At 29.2% G+C, this 19,303-nt stretch overlaps 1 protein-coding gene across 2 annotated transcripts; it reads left to right on the top strand.

The window, feature by feature from the left end:
* Window positions 1–1,399: 1,399 nt before the first annotated feature.
* LOC113858496 (OTU domain-containing protein 3) lies at window positions 1,400–7,430 on the top strand. Of its 2 annotated transcripts, XM_027491177.1 has the most exons (14): window positions 1,400–1,529; window positions 2,299–2,405; window positions 2,741–2,816; window positions 3,444–3,593; window positions 3,909–3,970; window positions 4,664–4,748; window positions 4,831–4,980; window positions 5,126–5,243; window positions 5,661–5,785; window positions 5,957–6,054; window positions 6,278–6,420; window positions 6,497–6,541; window positions 6,691–6,760; window positions 7,048–7,430. In XM_027491177.1, exons 1-11 carry the CDS (start codon window positions 1,470–1,472, stop codon window positions 6,405–6,407), a joined length of 1,161 nt encoding a protein of 386 aa, XP_027346978.1. In that variant the 5' UTR covers window positions 1,400–1,469; the 3' UTR covers window positions 6,408–6,420; window positions 6,497–6,541; window positions 6,691–6,760; window positions 7,048–7,430. The 2 variants fall into 2 exon arrangements, with proteins under 2 accessions (XP_027346978.1, XP_027346979.1); XM_027491178.1 differs by lacking the exons at window positions 6,497–6,541; window positions 6,691–6,760; window positions 7,048–7,430 and having other exon boundaries at window positions 5,661–5,780; window positions 6,278–6,325.
* Window positions 7,431–19,303: the final 11,873 nt, after the last annotated feature.

Genomic DNA, 19,303 nt, shown 5'->3' with positions numbered 1-19,303 from the left:
TTGATGGGCCATTAACTACTCAGGTTCTTCCTTTTTGTTCTTTTTATAAATAGTCTAGAGTGTTGAATTTTTTGGATGTACTGTCTTTGTTCATGTCCATTGGTAGCATCATGAAAAATTAGATCCTAAAGCTCTTAAGTATGTCTTCATTGGTTAAAAAGAGTTACAAGTATTATCATTCCCATAGTCATTGTGTCCATACATCTATGGATTTTACTTTTCATGAAACAACATCTTTCTACTTTACTCCTTAGCTTTAGGAGAAAAATGTGTTGAAAGTTGAATTTAAGTTTAAATATTTTGAATTTTTAAATTGTTATCCTATGATCTTTTTACCTATGCACAATTTGACACCCACATCAAACAACACTGTTAAAACATCAACATCCTATTTATAGAACTCTTTTAGGAAGTCCTAAAATATAACAATATTTAATTAAATAGATTTATAAATAATTATTGTCCTATCTTATTTTATACATAGACTTAGGTTAAATTAAATATACTGCAAGTCAAGATATAGATTTTTAATAAATCGCCTAACTTTTTCAAAAAAAATATTCATTCTAATTTGGCACCCATAATAAAATAAAAAAAATTATAACTCTCTTTACTAGGAAGCCTAAATTATATATTTTTATAATTTTATGTTATATGTAAAGGTATAAATAAGTTATTTTAAGTTAGATTTTATACGACTATAACTTGATTTTTTAATTTAAAATTTATATTAAACTTATTTATTTAATATAAATTTTTAAGGTCTAAAAACTTATTTTATAATAAGATATTTTAATAATTTTATAAAAAAATACATTACTATTGTTATTTAATTAAATAAAGTCAACTTATTAAAATAAAAGTTTTCTAATGAATAAATTTGGATATTTTAAATTAATTAGACTTTATAAAAGTGTCTTAAATGGGTGAAGTCATACGCTTTCGACGAGAATGTGGTCTATTTCTATCTATAGTCATATATCATTTTTAAATCCTAAAAAAACAAATTGATGTTTAGTTATTTATTAAGATTTTATTAAATACAATTTAAAATGGTGGTAAAAAAAATTTAAAAATATCATCAAAATGTCATAAGTTGCTCCTTTTCTCTTTCCACCTAAAGTATACTGCAAATATAGTGGCTGAGGGTTTTTTATTTTTTGGTCTGAAAGTTATATTATTTTTCTTGTGTACTTTATTTGTGCGCGAGTGGTAGTGCTTTTTCCGATCAGTTTTGGGGTGTATTTCGTTACCTATATTTTTCCAGAAAATAAATTCTTTCAAACGGGCTAGATTTTGGGCCCAGTCAATTTATTTGGGCATGTTCATGAGCCCATGGCTCGTAACTCATGAGTCAGGTTGATCCGTGGAGTTGCCTCTGGTTTTAATTCTATCTGCCCTGGCTTTTCTTATCGGACCGACATCAAAGTTCATAAGAATTCTCTGGTTTTTTGATTTGGGACGAGGATATGGTTAAGCCGAAGCAACAGAAGAAGCTACCCCAGAAGAAGCAGCAACAACACCCACAAGTAGCTTTCAGCTTCTGCAATTTTACTTTTGTTTTTTATTATATGTCTACATTCACTTTTCCGTAGTTCTATAATTTATGCATAACAATCTTGCATTTGTATTCCCAAATGTCTCTCTTTCTTGTCAACGCTTCACTTATTTTGCTGTGGGTAATGATCCAACGGGATACTATAATCAATCAAATTTATCATTATTGTTATTATTTATTTATTTATTTTGAGTGAGGTTACTGTGGTTTGCCATTTTCTTGGTTTATTTCATAGGGGACATCTGTGTGTTGCACTGTTGCTAGTAACAATATTGTGAAGCTTGTGCTTCGAGAAGTATGTGTGATGAATGTTTTACAGTTTACACTGGGAGTTAGACATTATGACATCTATATTAGGGGTGTTTAATGTGGCCGTTGATCTTGTGTCCAAGTATGTCTTTGTTCGTGTATGTCAAATCTTTTCGTAGTTTATGACTTATTAAGGTTAAGCATAGGGTCTTGATGTTCTTTTTCCCCTGTTAACTTGGTTTCCTGTATTTTGATTTTTTATTTTTATTTTTCATTGGGCTGGTATTAAAAACTTTTAAAGGCAAAAGTTGATGGTACAATAGCTCGTATTTTATTTACTGTTAATTTAACTGCCTCTGATAATTAAAAATGATAATACCTCCTACATCAATATATCAGGTAACAAATCCAACAGTAAGTTTTAGTGCTTCTAGGAATAGGTGTTATTTGGATACTTTAGCCATTGGTGATCCATCATTTCTTGGTGACAGATTAAGAAGCTGGGAAAACTGGCTGACAGTTCTCAATTTCGGACTCAGTTGGATGCTCTAGGCCTACGCATTGTTGACGTGACAGCAGATGGTAATTGTTTCTTCAGGTTAGCATTAATGCTTCACATCCATTTGGATTTACTATTATTTATATCATGTATAGTTGGGTACTGGTATTCTTCAGTTAGTGGTTATGCACTGTTACATATGCATACCAGGTATTTTCACTTGCACACAAAATGCCAACTTTGCTTTCCTTGTACTGAAACGAGGTCCCCAAAATCTTGGCATTATCAGTTATTATTTTAGATCCTTAACCCCCTTCCCTTTTCCTTTCTTAGTAGGTAAGTTTCAGTGGCACTTGGTGTTTACAGTCTGCAAGTGAATCATGTGTAAAGCATCATATATTAGTTTTAACATTCACTCTTCTATTCTTATGCAGAGCCCTTGCTGATCAGTTGGAAGGCAATGAGGAGGAACATCAAAAGTACCGCAGCATGGTGGTGAAACACATATTGGTATGATGTGCTGGGAAACAATTTTATTCTGTTCTCTTAGTACAACATTTTAACTAAATTACATTTTGAGTTTCAAGTTTATGTACGTGTGGATTTTGAAATTCATAGCAAAAATTATTTGATGTCATGAAATCACTGTCCCCCATTCCCTCCTTTTCCCTTCATTAGAAAATTAGAAGAAAAAGATAGGGGTTGAAATACTTAGTTATTCTGCAGTATTGTTAATGTAAAATTGTGGGAAGAAGAAAATTGATTAGGGAAATTGAAAAATTATTGAATCAGAAGTTGAGAACCCTTATCTAGTTAATCACCTCTCAGTTAACCTAGCAAATATAAGGAAAGTTGGCAAAACATAAAATAAAAGCCATACTCAATCATAATCATAAGGATTTCTGATTGCCTTCATATTGCATATTTTTTGTCAGTGATAGTTTTTGTAATCACACATAACCATTGATTACGGCTGTTAACTTTCATGAATATTTGCCAACTGCATGACATCTTACTATGTTGTTGTACATGACAAGTCTCTATTACTACTGATAACTTTTCGTACATTAGTTTCTCTCTCTTTTTTTTTTTGGGAAACTCCTTCACATAATGTGGTCTTGAAGCTGTAACTAACAGGACAACCGGGAGATGTTTGAGCCCTTTATTGAAGATGAGGTCCCATTTGATGAATATTGCCAGTCTATGGAAAATGATGGTACATGGGCTGGACATATGGAATTGCAGGCAGCTTCTCTTGTAACACACAGTAATATATGCATTCACCGGGTGAGTAGTATACATGTAATTCCTTTCCCTTATATTCTAATGTGGCACTTTTTTATATGGTACATTGATGATTGGTTAGAGTATTCATACTTTTATTTGAATGAAGATTGGGACATGCCATAGTGGAGATATTTTCATGTTATATCATCTTTTGTCCCATGCAATTTTATTTTACTTTTGAATTTGTAATGTGAAGACTGAAAACATACATTGGTGTAGACACAGACAAGTGCTTCTAGAATTTCTTGGGTACTTGGATGTTTTTACTGCCTGAAGTTAATTGAAATTCTCATTCTTCTAGTTTTGCTTTTGCAGAACATGTCTCCTCGGTGGTACATAAGAAATTTTGATGATCGCGGAGTTCATATGATCCATTTGTAAGTACATGGACTATATTGTTATTCTGTGAAATTGCACTACATTATCTATTTTGTCTGAGAATTATGTCTTTGATATGCAAAATCTATGACTAAACAAGCATAATATTGTTTGTATCTTTAATTTGCTGGCAGATTCCAGGCCTTCCATTTTATTATTAGGAGATCTCTGCCTTTCAAATCAAGTATTTGATTTCCGCTCCCCCACCCTTACAATCACATGAATAGATGTGGGATATGTACGGTGGTTATTTAGATATGATGCATGGTAAATGATAATTGAATGACACTGGAAGGTGGTAGCACTGATATAATTCAGTTGGTTTATTTTGTAAGGAAAATTGATAAAATCAAGGAATTAACATCCATTCGTTATTTGTGCATAAAAAATCCTGTTAATGATTTTGCCAAGAATTTGGATCCTATTATTTATTAGATTTTACTAATCTTAATGTATGTGGTTGGAGCAATAAGCAGTTAGTAATTAATAGTTTCTTATCAGGTGCATCAGATCATTTTATCTTTTTAAGGATGACAACTTTTATTGTTGTCCTGTGTGCCATAAATCTATGTATACATTATGCATGCAATTAACATTTAAGGTATATCAACAGCTAAGGAACCATTGCAAAATAATTGTCCTGACCTTGCATATGAATTTTGATGGTTTGTATTTGCACTATGTTTTTCCAGGTCTTATCATGATGGGGAGCATTATAATAGTGTGCGGTTAAAGGAGGATCCTTGCGATGGGCCTGCAAGGAAAATTGTAATTAAGGTTCTTATTAACTCTCTTTGCCATCTCTCTGATTCATGTTAAGAGTTGTAGCTATTGCCTGATTAATTCTAGCTTGTGAAAGGCTGATGCTGATCTTTCAGTGCTATCACATCAAACAAAAGTTATGACCAACAAATCCCCTGGGCAAGTGGGTAGGGAAACTTTCCACCCAGGGTCCATAAAGTTGATTATGGCTGGAAGTGGATGTGAAAACCGTGAGAAAGTGGAACAGGTGAAAAGAGTGTATGCCTTGTTTCTGCTGTTTGCTTTTTGTATTGCATGACTAATATATCAGTTCAGGAGATCTCTTGCTGGTTGCTGTCTTTTCAAAAATTAACTACTTGACATATATTCAAAGTATGTCTTTGTTGTTCCAGATTTTAGAGCAGGTAAATGGAGATGTTGGTGCTGCAATAGAATTTCTAATCGCAGAACAAGGAACAGAAGAGTGCTCTGCAGAATCTGATTCCCTTCCTAGTCAGGCTAATACTTACGGTAATGTCTAGTAAATGTATTTTGTACTACTTCTGTCTGTTAGAGGGCAAAGTAACATATTTTCTTGTTTTCAGCCTATTTTTTAAAATTTCTCTAGCATATTATGTCTTAATAGGATTCATACATGTTCATGTAACTATGTTTATTCATTAGCATTTAGTATAAGCCATTTTGATTAGTAGAAATAGGTTCTTTAACCTATGCAACATTGCGCATGATAATAACATATATGGTAAGTTTTTATTGAAAATGACAGAATTCAATCCAATTCAATGTACTGATACTATTAAATGGTACAATTTTCTATTTTATGGGTTATTATTATGTATAATGTTACACAGGTTAGAAAAATAATAGTGGGAAAGACACAGTTTTTATTCTTTTGTAACTGTTGTCTCAAATTCCAAGCATGTACAGATCGTGATGAAAACAATGACCATAAGCAGCACAAAGAAGACATGGTAGAGGACAGCACTAATGACGAATCAAATGACAGCTCCAGGAAGATCAATGATAATATTGCATTGCAAAGAGATGGCAAGGTTTTGTTTTTCCCTTTTATTTTTGGTTTATTTGTGTTTCATCCCTTGGGGGAAGCGGGATGGATCCAAGATAATTATGCTGTTCATGCACGCTGTTCTAATATTTTGATCTCCTTTGACAAACTTTTGTTTGTTGTTCTAACTGCCCCTTATTTGTGGGTTTAACTGCAGAAGATTCCTAGAAACAAGGTCTGCCCCTGTGGTTCCAAAAAGAAATACAAAGCTTGTTGCGGATCTACCTTGGGGAAGCAATCTGCTAAGTTTGTAGTGTATGTGTCTTAGACTCTTTTCTCTTATATAGTTTTTTAAATTTTTTAAGTTTCATCTTTCAACTATTCAGATAACATCTGCAGTGTTTAGAATTTTTTTTTTTTCCTCTGGGAGCTCACATGAGTGGGACATGATTTGTGTGCTTCAAGAATGTAATCAACTAGAATTCTGCGGTAGATGATTTTAATGTGGTATGAATGAACAATACTTCTGTTATGTCAGTAACCAAGCAGCTGACTCCAAAAGGGGCAAAAAGGAAAGGAGGCAAGGAAAGAAAGGGACTTCTGCAAAAGCTGAAGTACTTGGTGAATATGACTCGGTGACACCTGACATGGGTGCACTTTGTATTTGAGTTAATAGTAAATGTAAGACTATACTTTCTATTGTTGACTACTTTTCCTTGCTTCATAAAAATGATTTTGAGTTCCTTGTTTCTTCCAGCTGAAGTTAATTTTGTGCTCCCCTAAGGAGAGAAGCTACTGAAAGGTCAGTCAATTTTGGCCGTATGGTCCCGTTGATTTGCATGTTTAGTGAATGGCATATAAGGATGACTCTACCATTTTTTATGTACTCGTTGCTTGTGCTCGTGTTATGTACCATATCTCTTTCAATTGAAAACTTTGAATTCTTCCCAGGTCGGTCTACCTATGATTGAGCTCTTCACAATATTAAAATCCATTCATACTTGGGATTTCCGAACAGAAGGTACCCTATTTCCTATCCTTCTAATATGGAGCATAGCGTTTAGTAATCTAACATGGCACCATTATTATGGAACTAATTGGCTACCGAGATGCTGGAGTTATAATAATTATTTTGCTATCAAGCCTTCAATACATACTTGCCCGTCTGCAGTTAGAGTTTCGGTATATAGCATTTTACTTATAGGCTTTACTCAAAAGTGCATATTGTTTCTTGTATGATCAAGTATTACGTGATAGCACCACATACGGTATTGCTTTCCTGATATGTAGTTTCGTTTTCGTTAACAGGTTTCCTTTCGGTAGAAGCATTATTATGAACCAGAAAGGGATATACAATTGGAGAAAGTGTTACAAAAATCATTTATAATTTTTGTTCCTCAAGCAAGATGCTTTTGGGGACAACGTGGAAGTCTTGATCATTCTTTTTATAGGAGATCTTATAGGAGAATCAGTGTTGCCTAAAATATGAGGGTAGAAATAGTCATAATGATTTAGTCAAAAAGTTCAGCTGAACAAGAGTCCTTTCTCCTGTTAACATTTTCGGCTTAAGTCCATGAACCTATTCAACCACAAGAGAGAAAAGCATGCATCTTCTCAGTAATCTATGACTAGAGTAGTTCAGAAGAGAGAGAATCAACATTCCAAGTTATTGTCATTTACCCGTTCTTAATTTGATTGACATGATTTGATTTTTTGAGAAATTCCACCTTAAATAATATTTCGCCAAAGAAAGTCACTAAGTTACACTATAGTTTTAAAATTTGAAACTAATAACGAGGTGCAATAACGACGTAAATCTATAATGTGATCGGATATATCATATATATGGTACTAAAATAATCAGGTAAAATCTACGGCCTTGACTATTGAGAGCAAGAATGTATTAAATTTAAATTTATATTTAAAGGTTTAAAAAAAGGTATTTACTCATTAATTTTTAAAAGTATTTTCTAATATTGTTAGATGGTCCTTTAATTTAAAAGTTAAAAATTAATATTATACGAATTTGTCAAAAGGCGATTTTCATCATCTCTCCTCTTGATCAACAAATCATTTTCTTCATCTCTATTTTTCAATTAGGGTTTGTAGTTGGTAGTTAGTACTTGTTATTCTTCAACTCAGGGTGAGTTGGTTTTATAGTTCCAATAAGTGAAAAGAGATAAATGGATTGCGTTTGAGGAAAATCATTATAGAGGGTATTTGAAAAGCAGCTTTGGACAACAACAGAGTGTGCAACAGTGACGATGCCTATTTCCGAACTTTTTCCAATTCTCTATAACCTCTATGTTTCGTAAACTATCTTGTTTTTAGGGTCGTTTTTGCTCGCCCCTCCAGAAAACATTATTTTGTCGTTGTGTGTAAGTGTTTATGTAACAATTCCATTCTGCATTATTTTCCCTTTGTGTTGCCGAATGAATGGGGCAAGGAAGAAGGACTCTTCCTCTGGTTCTTCTCAGTCTTACTCTGTATTGGACGGCATTTTTTACGAGGATATTAATTTTTGAGGAAAGTTCAGACTAGGTTTTGTTGTCTCGTTCTATTTTACAGTCCAGTTTGATAATTAGAAATAATAATAAAATAAAGTATTACTAAATGTAAATATACCTTAGTCGTTCATTTAAAAAAAGTATAAAATATCCCTTCAAATATATGAAAACTGGAGCAAGTTAAAGTTAAATTTACGTGGTTGCATATATGATCAATAATAAAGAATAATTTAAACAAAAGTAAATATAAGAAAGTTGTGAATGATAACACAAAGTTAGACATGATATGACTTTTTGAATTCTCTCTGAAGACATCTCATTTGAAATTTTTCTATTTGACATAAAATTTATCTAGTCAAAATTTTGGAGTATTTATAAATATATTTTGTTACCAAATAACTACATATTATCTAGTAGTTCAGAATTATTTCGTCTAAAATATAACATTATGCTTTAACTGATGCCTCCAAAACATCTAAATGTTTGGCCCAGGCTTTCTTTCCTCTTTTGGTGGGTTTTGTGATTGACGCTTATTGTATTATTTATAATTGTATACTTTTATTCTAGGCATTTTGTCCCTTTGTTTATTAAAAAAATTACATTTTTTTTGTAAAAATATCATATCATGCAACTGAAAGAAATTTCAATTTACATGTTCTAATAATATCTAAAGGATTGGTACAATGGTAAAATGTTGTAAGATTCAATTGTATTTTCATTTATGTAGTCTCATGAAATATAAATAGGATTGTGATCTCCAACCTTTGAAAAATAAAATCATGGTTTAGCCCTCACTCAAAATATATGTACGATTTAGTTGAAACATAAATACAAGAAACTGCAAGCATTTAATGACATTTTATTTATTTATTTATTTATTATTAGGAATTTTTTGTTGACCTAATGTTTAGGTAAAATTATTGTATTTGAAAATACTTGCTTATCCAGTACATTTCAGGGTTGGATTGATGCACTCTCCTAAATTTTAAAAAGGGATATTTATGCTAATTGATATAGTTAATTTTAAATAATGAAGTTTAGAGAAGTTTAATGAACAAAATAAAAAATAATGACAATAAAAATATAAAAGATGATGAGAGAGAAAATTTAAGTTATATTAAATAAACTTAAAAAATAAATTATAAGAGATGTGAATTAAATTACAATGAGATAAGAACTACACATAATTAGCTAATTTTGACAATAAACATAAAGTTGTATGTTTTGACTACTTTAACTATAAAGGTAATTTGTTTGTATTTTTTCTAAAGTATTTGTTTGATCATTTGTTGGTCTTTGACATTGAAGAGCTGCAATAGAGATCATCCTCTTTGCATTTGTGAGACTTGGTTGTCTTCAAGTCAAAGCTATTAGAGACAAATAAACTTACTCTATTCAATTATGGTATAAAGTTATCCTACTTTACAATAATTTCTAAAGTCTTATTTGCCTACAACTTCCATAATAAATGTATGTTTCAAGGTCAACTACCATGATCTATTGTGTTATTGGATCTAACACAATAAATCATGGTAGTTGCATGTGAGTGACTGTTGACATGATCTTTGTCATTTTCCTTTTTAACTTAGCTATTGCTCTTAGTCTCAATACTTGTCTTCACTGCAGTTTCACAATTATAAGCTTTCTATGATTAGAAGGGTCAATGACAAAGGATTAAGAAAATTAACAAGATCAATAATGTGATCAGAACTGTAAATGCCTTTACAAATGACTTTAAAGATTTGGTTGATTGTACACTATAAGGAGTGCTTCAACAACAAATACACTAAACATTAGATATATTAATACCAAAAAATTATAGAAGTCTTTGCTAGTGACATTAAGAACTTTGTCGATCATACACTCTAAGGAGTAACTTCATAAATCTCATCTTAATCATTTGTCTCATCTTAAAGCATAATTTTGATATCATAAGCCTAAGTATGTCTGTCATTTGTCTCTATATCTAGATTTGTGATTATAACATTAGTGTTTCAACCTTTATTCTGGTCGATTTTTTATGACTCCTAATACCTATCTAACTAATAACTATTAAACAACTATATAAATTAATTTTGCTTCTTGTTTTGAAGATCTCATGAATGAAACAATTTAAACATTAAAATATTTTTAAAAACAAACAAAATAAAAAATATTTTATAATTATATTAATGAAAATATAGTTTTTATTCCTTTGGAGCTCATTTTAAATTTATTCTTTGTATAAAATTTCAACTTAATATCTATATGTATAATTATTTTTACTTATTGTTTGGAGAAAGAAAAATTTTCTAAATTATAAAGCTCCCTACTAGACCTTCGTGGTAGGAAATAGACCACATTCTTTCAAGGAAAAATACACCTCGAGGTTCAGTGACACGGTCATAGCTTTTGACTGAAAATCAAAGAAAATCATAGGTCTCATCACCATGACGAGTTAAGAGACTGTAAAAATCTAATTCCAAAACTTGTTGAAGGGACTACATTTTGACTCATTTTTACAAAGACTAGCGAAAGAGCCTTATTCTTTGTTAAAGGATACATTTCGAGACATTTTGGAAGGTTATAAAAGCCTCATTCTCTATCAAACAGAAGGTTGCATTCTGAGGAGATTTAGAGAATTGAAGAAAGCCTCATAAAAAAGGCTATATCTCGAGCAGTTGTGACAAAATATGAAGAGGCCTATTTTTGGTCGAAAATAGAGTGGCCTTTCGAGGAGTTTCTGAAGATTTTTCAGTCCCTGGATTAAAAATAACCAAAACTGGTCGAAAAATAGAGACTAACAAGGAAAATATTTTAAGTCCACAAGACTGAATGAGATTCTAGATTTTTCTCAAAATTGGTCAAAAAATAGAAATGAACAAGAAAATTATTCTAAGTTTACAATTCTGAACGAGTTCCCAGATTTTCTCTAGAATTGGTTAAAAAAGAAGTTGAATAGAGAATTATTCTAAATCCAAGAGACATGATAAAACTCACAAAGTGATATCAAAAGAATTACAAGATTCAAAATAGTTATTAGCGATTACCATAAGATGAAATGTTTGTGCTTTACAACGTTTATTTAATTATTTTAATCACAACATACTTAAAAGAACTTAAGAGAACTCAAAATTCAATTGCTAAATTACTCTTAGATTTATTTGTTTACAATATGCAATTTTTACCTTAAATACTTAGCTATTGTTGTTTATTAGTTTTACAATATTAGTTGGAATTATAACAAATACAAGTTAGAGATCAAATTAAAAAGAGTAACATATATGGATTAAAATACTTCTATTTTATATAGACCAAGTTTCAAATGAGCGTACCTGCAAGGATTATAAAAGTATGTTTTAATCTTATTATTATCAAAGCAAGTATCGGAAAAATGATTTGTTTGAAGTTAACTTCTGAAAATAAAAAATAAAAGCATAATTTGATGACTAAAATTAGAAGTGCGATCAAATGAAAACTATAGATTTTTTTTAGTCGATTAAAATATAGCTTTTTCGGTCGAATTGAAAAGTTATAGGCAAAAGTTGAAGTACTTTTGCAATCCTGAGGTTTGGGCCTATAATATTAGACTTTATTGCAACTTAAATTGGGCTTTTGGCCTATGCAGAAGTTAAAACAATAGAGAAGCTATATTTAGCATAGCATAAGTGTAATTCATTCTTCAAATTTGGAACACGGCACAAAATCAACTCTAGACACATTTTTGAGTTGTCCAAGGAGGCAAGTCCTAAAGTCACTCAAAATGACTTGGAGTTGCTCAACCCTAACCATCATGCTGAGCATGGCAAGAAGAAAATGGGAGTGAAAACAGACATCAAAGGTTGGTAAAGAGTTTGCGTTGAACACAAAACTCGCTCCAATAACTAAAAAAGAGTGCCCCCCAAAGTCCATCAAATTCAACATCGAACCCCAAATAAGAAAAACACTTGTTCAACATATTCAACCAGTCCAATATTTTGCTTTCTTTGGGAAAAGTAGGTTCCAATTTGCCTCTACCTTTTTGTGTGCACACCACGATTAGTGCATGACAAGACACCAAATCACCAACTCCCCAGTTTTTTGTTTTTTGTTGAGAACATTCGGTTAGAAAATTCAGCAGAAGTCATCCATTCCCCATACTAGAAACTCGTAAACCTCTTCGATTGGCATTGACCCAAATGGAAATATTACTGTTTTCTATTGAAATTAAGCAACTTCGACAAGCATCGCCATAAACAGTGCTGTCCCTGTTTGGGGGTCTTTCTTCCATTGCTCATCTTCTCATAATTTATGACAGATCAAATTTGGGTGTAATTTCGACTTCCTAAGTGTTTTTAATATTATTTTTTAATTAAAACTAGATTTTTGTTTAACTTGTGACAATATTAAGCGTTTACTTTTACGAAAATAAAATTATTTTTAATTTAAAAAATAAGAAAAAATATTTAAGAAGTTATGCTTAAATTTCGTCCATTTACCACATGGATTGATGGTTTCGCAAGCGTCAACCATCAATTATTGATTACGAAACTCCATTCACATTGAGAGACATTTTCGCATTCCATTCTTCGTATAGACACTAAATTTTCTTTTTACCATTTTGGGGAAAGAAGTTGCGTAACCACTCCTCAAGTTCAAATGGATTGAGATATGAAATCATAATAATAGTAACGTAATCATTTGACCAATCGAGCCTTAACGTTTGTAAAAGGAAAAACAAAAACCGATTGAACAAACGGAATTGACTTTCGACGGTGATATAAGAAATAAACCCTTCGATGTTAGCCAAATGTGATTGTGATCCTTAATTTACATTGGTCTTGGGTTTTATAGGAATATTAGCATACAACATAGAAATACGTATACGATTTCTTTATTTTTCTTTTTCTGAATAATGAATGAGTAACTCCTAACATGGTCGATTCCTCTTCCAACTACTTTCTTGATAATCCTTATATTTTTGCGAGTAGGTAAAAGAAATATTCAATCTGGGAAACTGTACGTAGCTGAACAAAATTCACCTCGTCAACAATCATATTTAGTTTTTATCTTAATTTGTCTTTTAACATTACCATATTAGTAGTAACTCAGAGAGGAAAAAGGTATCACAATTTTCTTTTCGTTTTGCAAAAGTAATTTTAATTGACACTTTGTGTTTCCAACTTAACTTTCTATGATAATATCTATGTTCCATTTTCCTCCTCTTTTATGGATGCCATTTACAATCTTAAATACATACGACATTATGATTACAACGGACTTTATGAAACTTCTTGAGAGGGAGAAAGGGAGAGAGAAGCAGACATAGCATCTTAATCGATTCCTTTTCGTTATTATAATTTTACATTCAGACCCCCCAACCACAAACTTTTCACCCTGTTCTCTAGCTATGATCACCCAAGAGATTTGAATTGAGGAGTTTTTATTAATGTTTAAAGGAAAAGGAAGTTTAAATTAGTACAAGCTAAAGGGAAAGAAAATTCGATAATTTCCGTGTGTGGATTAATTTGCTTTGGGAACAAAAAGACTAACTAAATTAAAGAAAATAAAAATGATTATTTCTCTAAAATACATTTACCTAACATACTGTTATTAGATACATTACGCAACTTCAAAAAACTTAATTATCACTGTTTGCTTATTATTCTCTCTTTTTATTCGTCAATTTCAATTTTTTATGTTCTGAGGTTTGTCCACGCCCTAGTACTTTGTTTGGTATAATGAAAATTGCCAAAAAAAAAAAAAAGTCAAGAAAGAAATAAAATATGTACTACAATTTTCAATGTTTGAAACTATCCAAACAATAGATGAGAAAGAAAGTAAAAATTTGAAAGATCTACCCCAAATCTTTTTAATATAAAAATTCTACTTAAAAAAAAAAATCTTTGTACTTTATTCACATATATTAAAATTAGCATAATATATACTTTTAGAATATGTAAAAATATAGACTCTTCGATAACATTTTTATAGATATTTAATTTTGATAAAATTTAACACAAATAATATAAATAATATATAATTATGATTTAATGGCTGCGTCAATAAAAAATATTTTTTATATTAAGTTATTGATAATGTAAGAGTAAGTATAAATTATATTGTTTAATAATAATCTTATGATTATATTTTTATAGTTGTTTAATTTTGATAAAAATTGGTACAAATAATTAAGATGATATATAATTATAATTAAATGGTTGAATTGATTAAAATTATATTTAATAAAAATTTATTATATAACTTATACTAAATATAATTTGTTACTTTTTCATATTTTATAATAGTATAATAGTAAATGTTTTCCATATTTTATTATACGATAATAGTAAATATTGTAGCCATATATAGATCAAATATTAAGAGATTCATAATATTTATAAATTTGATTAATCAAATAGATAAAATTTATAAATATTATTTTTTAAAATAAAATTCCAATTTTCAGTTCCCAGTTGAAATTATCTTCTATTTTTATCCATAATATTTGTTTCATAATTCTTCTTTCAGTCATTCACCATGGGTTGCGAATGATGTTATTAGTTGGTATTAGCTCATGATTTGATTCGAAAGTTATATGTTTGGAGATGAGACAAAACAAAGAGTGACAAAAGAAATAGAAATAAAATAAAAACTCTTCTCATTAACTTTTTTGGAAGCTCATTAAAAAATATAATAAAAAAAGCTCCTTTTACTTGTTTTAGAATTTTTATAAAATTATATTTGACAGAAGTATTTTTCTTTAAAAAAATGGAAGTAAAGAAAGTCAAAGTCAAACGTTAGATTAGTGATCATGTTGAGAATAAATATTTTAAAAATATATGTTGTTGGATGAAAGTTTATGTAAGAATACTTATATTATATTTCTAGCAGATACAATATATGAAAACGTACTAACTAACTAAAAACAACATAACTAATATATTTTATGGTGATTGTCGAGTTCTCTAGCAATGACTAGGTTTATATTTCTTATAACTCGCTCAAGGATTTACCGTACCCTAGCTTTTACCTCAATTTCGACATTGTAATTTATAGTATGGTCTAAAGAATTGCGTTATAGTTTCCTCAAGCTTTTATCTAGTTTTCAGCAATGTGATTTGTTTAAACCTCTAATCATTACGTCAAACCTTCTTGTCCTCTAACATTGAATTTGATTTCATACGTCTTTTCTAACATACAATAGCCAATAGAGATGGGAAAGCAATGCGGTAGCAATAAGCACGGCTTTTATAATTTGATGACAAAACCAGAGTGATAATTACGGAACAAAATGCAGTCGACCCTTAACTAATCAAATCTATTGCTAGCCACGTATAATTCTGTCCCTACAGAAATGAACAAAATGATGTTATAGATGCTTATGTTAGTGACAAAACAATCGATAGAACTAAAATAATCGACATAGGAAAATGAAAGTTAATTAATAATTGGCGAGGAAGAGCATACACATATATCAATCTTCGTTTGTAGCTTATCTCTTTTAGAGAAAAAAAGAGGGGACCAGAAGCCCACCTTCCCTTAGTAGGTGTTGCACTCACAAGACCCCTCCACAGTCCAAATATACGTGTTTCGGTTGCTTAACGTATAACCAAAGGAATAAATGAGGTTTCCAAATGCTTTATAATTAAGCTCAGACATTAATCTTATTTATGACCTTACAAATTAATATTACACCGATTTCTTTTAGTCTCTAACTTTAGCACATAGATTTTCCGTATACTTTCCTTTCTCTTCAGAATGTGAAATGAAATTATTTCATGTTTGGTCGGCTTTTGTCTCATTGATGATAATTTTGTAATATAAGGCTAGTTGGGTGGAAGATATCAGATATGACATGATGTCTTGCATTCTATTATAAATATGCATAATGCCTGGGTTTATTGCTAAATCGAGAATGGGTTTTCCTGGTCCCCATCTCTTACAGTGTATATGGGCTATATATTATCACACATGTTAATTAGTATGTATCATTATTTTTGTCAGGTCTTGATCTAAACAACCAACAACGGGTACAAGGATATATAAACAAACGAGTTATATTATTTATATATGCTATGCTATTTGATCTAAAGAAAAAAAAAAACCAGAAATATTTATATGGTACGTCTGTGTGAATCCAACAACTAATTTAATGACTTTTAAAATTTATTATTATTATTATTATTATTATTCTATCAGTACAAACACAAGTTTAAGCGTTAAACTGTACTCCAACTACTCTAAGACCAAAAGAGTTTGAATTAATTATTGCTCAGTACATTTTTATAATTAAGTTCAGTGATAAAATAATTCGAAGTGATGAAAATATCAACATAATAATAACTCACTGAAGTAATAGAATAATGAATATTCTTTTAAATTTGTGGCATTATTGTGACGAATAAAGAAAAAGTTAATTTGAAAGAAAAATTAGCACATTAAGTTATATAACAAATTGAATGCAATGCCTTTTTGACCGGGCAACATTGTGTCTAATTCCTCAAATAATGTTAATATTGAATTTTAACTAGAGGTCTTTCCGACAATTATCATATTTATAAAGTTTGAAATTTCGTACTCATTTTAAAGGATCCGGATCGTCAACATTTTTGGAAAGAACTATAAGCTATAATTTAAATTTACTTAAGCAAAACAAAATTTGTTTAAGTGAATTTAGTAAAAAATAATTTTAGTTTAAGCCAAAAAAATTCATGTAAGTGAATTTTGTAAAAAGTGATTTTTGTTTAAGTCAAAAAAATTGATCAAACTAAAATTACAAAAAATTTCAAAACTTTATCTTCTTTCTATTTAAACTACAGAAAAATTGAGAAACATTTGTTTAAGAACATGTGGTCACACTTTATGATCATACAACAAAAATTTAAGTGTTTCAAAATATATAATAATTCAATTATTTCTCAATCAATTTTTTAAAGTTATCATTCCTATAATCCTTATCATCATTCTCAACAATTTAACTTAATTTTAAATGTTTTACCTCACTAATGTTTAACACAAATAGCATATTAAACAATATATTTGGAAACATTTGTACAAGATCATATAGTCACAATTTATGGTTATACTATAAAAATTTAAGTATTTTAAAACATGTAATAATATAACTATTTCTTAATTAATTTTTTAAAGTTATCATTCCTATCATCCTTATCATCATTTTTAATAATTTAATTTGATTTTAAATAGTTCTATCTCACTAATATTTAGTACAAGTAGTATACTAGACAAATATATTTAGAATATTTGGTGTGTTAAACATGTAAGAGTCTTTAGTAATTAGATAGTTTAGAGAAAAAAAAGAAGATATTTTGAATTGCAATTTTAGGTTAAGCAAAAATTATTTTTTTTTACTAAATTCACTTAAGTGAATTTTTTAACTTAAACTAAAATCACTTTTTGCTAAATTTGTTTAAACTACATTTTGCAGTTCCCTCTAAAATTGCAGAAGATCCAAATCTCATTTTAAATAGCAATATGCTTATTACCATGTTTAACACTTGTTTAAAAAATAAAATTATTGAGCATGATAATTATAAAGAACCAGGTTAAAGCAAAAGTAGTTGGTTAGATATATTAATAAATAGTACATTTTTTGTATACTAAATAAGTATTATTAAATTAAAATAATTTTTAAATAATAAAAATTCATATATAAAAATAAATATCAATATTTTTCTTAACTATTCAATCACACTTGATTGATGCTAAAAATGATTACAACTTAATTGAATAAATATCATTTAATTATTCATCTAGGTGATTAAGTTGAAAATTATTGAATCTAAGTGCTCAAATATTTCTACAAGTTAGAATGATAAAATTCGAGTAGAATATTATTTTAGATAAAATATGCGGAACCTTAATTATTGAAAAAAATTAAAGCAAAAAATTTGAATAAATTTATAATTTATCAATCATATTTATATGATATAAAAAATAATTTATTTCTTTATATTAAAGATTCAACCGAGAAGCATACAAAGATATTTCTTAAATGAACTTTTGTTTTTTATTTAAATAAATATGTATTATGAATTTCCTCAATTCTATTTACTTTAAAGGAATTGCAACGAAAACAAGTATGAAAGCAAAAATACATGATACGATCCATTACATGATATGGCTCATGTAAAATTTAGATTATATGTGATTTTATTTTTTTAAAATAATTAAGTCCTTCAATAATAAAATTAAACAAAATTGGCCTTTTATCAATTTAACACTTTTAAACTGTCAAAAAGTTTGCGGCATTATCAACAACTTGTGGCGGATCATGACTGCCGGTACCATTATGTTCTTCTTCATTGACATCACCCGAAACTTCTTTTACGGGCGTTTAGAACGACCACAATTTCCCTCAACAGTGATGCAAAATAACTTTCATACATTATAGACATATTATTAAATGAAAATCATTTTTAATAAATAAATGAAAGTATAATATGTTATTATCTTAAAATTTTATATATTTAAAAATCAGTAAATATTATAATTAAATTAAATAAAGCTATAATTTTAAAAAATTCAAAATTAAATTAATGTTGAAAATATCAAATATAAAAAATTACGTCGTGTTGCATGATAGTGTTTTTAGTTGAATACTAATTCAAAATTTGAAATTTTCATAATTTTTTAAATTGAAAATGATCTATTTATTTAATATACTACAATATTCACTTGCGAGTGCAGTCTTTATGAAATAGCATTTTTCACGACCATAAACTGCCACAGACGGTTTAACAGAAATACTAAAAATCATATAATTTTAACAATATGCTTCAAAACAACATTATTTTAGTAATTTGTTTTTAATTTTTTTTCTTTACAGTAAGCCCTACTTTAAACACAGTATTAAAAGTATACAATATTATTTCGTTTCATACAACTTGTAAAAAAACTTCTTGATAAAGAGTATTTATCTTAAAATGATGAGGTTTTTTTAAACAAAATTAAAGATGAAAGCATTTTAGTTATTTATTTAATTATTCGAAAAAATGATTTGAAAAGAATCTTATTCTACTTTAAATAGTGTAATGCAAGTAGATATAGAAGGGATGGTGAAGAGAAATAACCAT

Source organism: Abrus precatorius, unplaced genomic scaffold (assembly GCF_003935025.1).
Source record: "Abrus precatorius isolate BTA unplaced genomic scaffold, Abrus_2018 Scaffold2, whole genome shotgun sequence".
NCBI lineage: Eukaryota > Viridiplantae > Streptophyta > Magnoliopsida > Fabales > Fabaceae > Abrus > Abrus precatorius.
The sequence above is the reverse complement of the archived record's forward strand: the minus strand, read 5'-3'. Positions and strand labels throughout refer to the sequence as shown.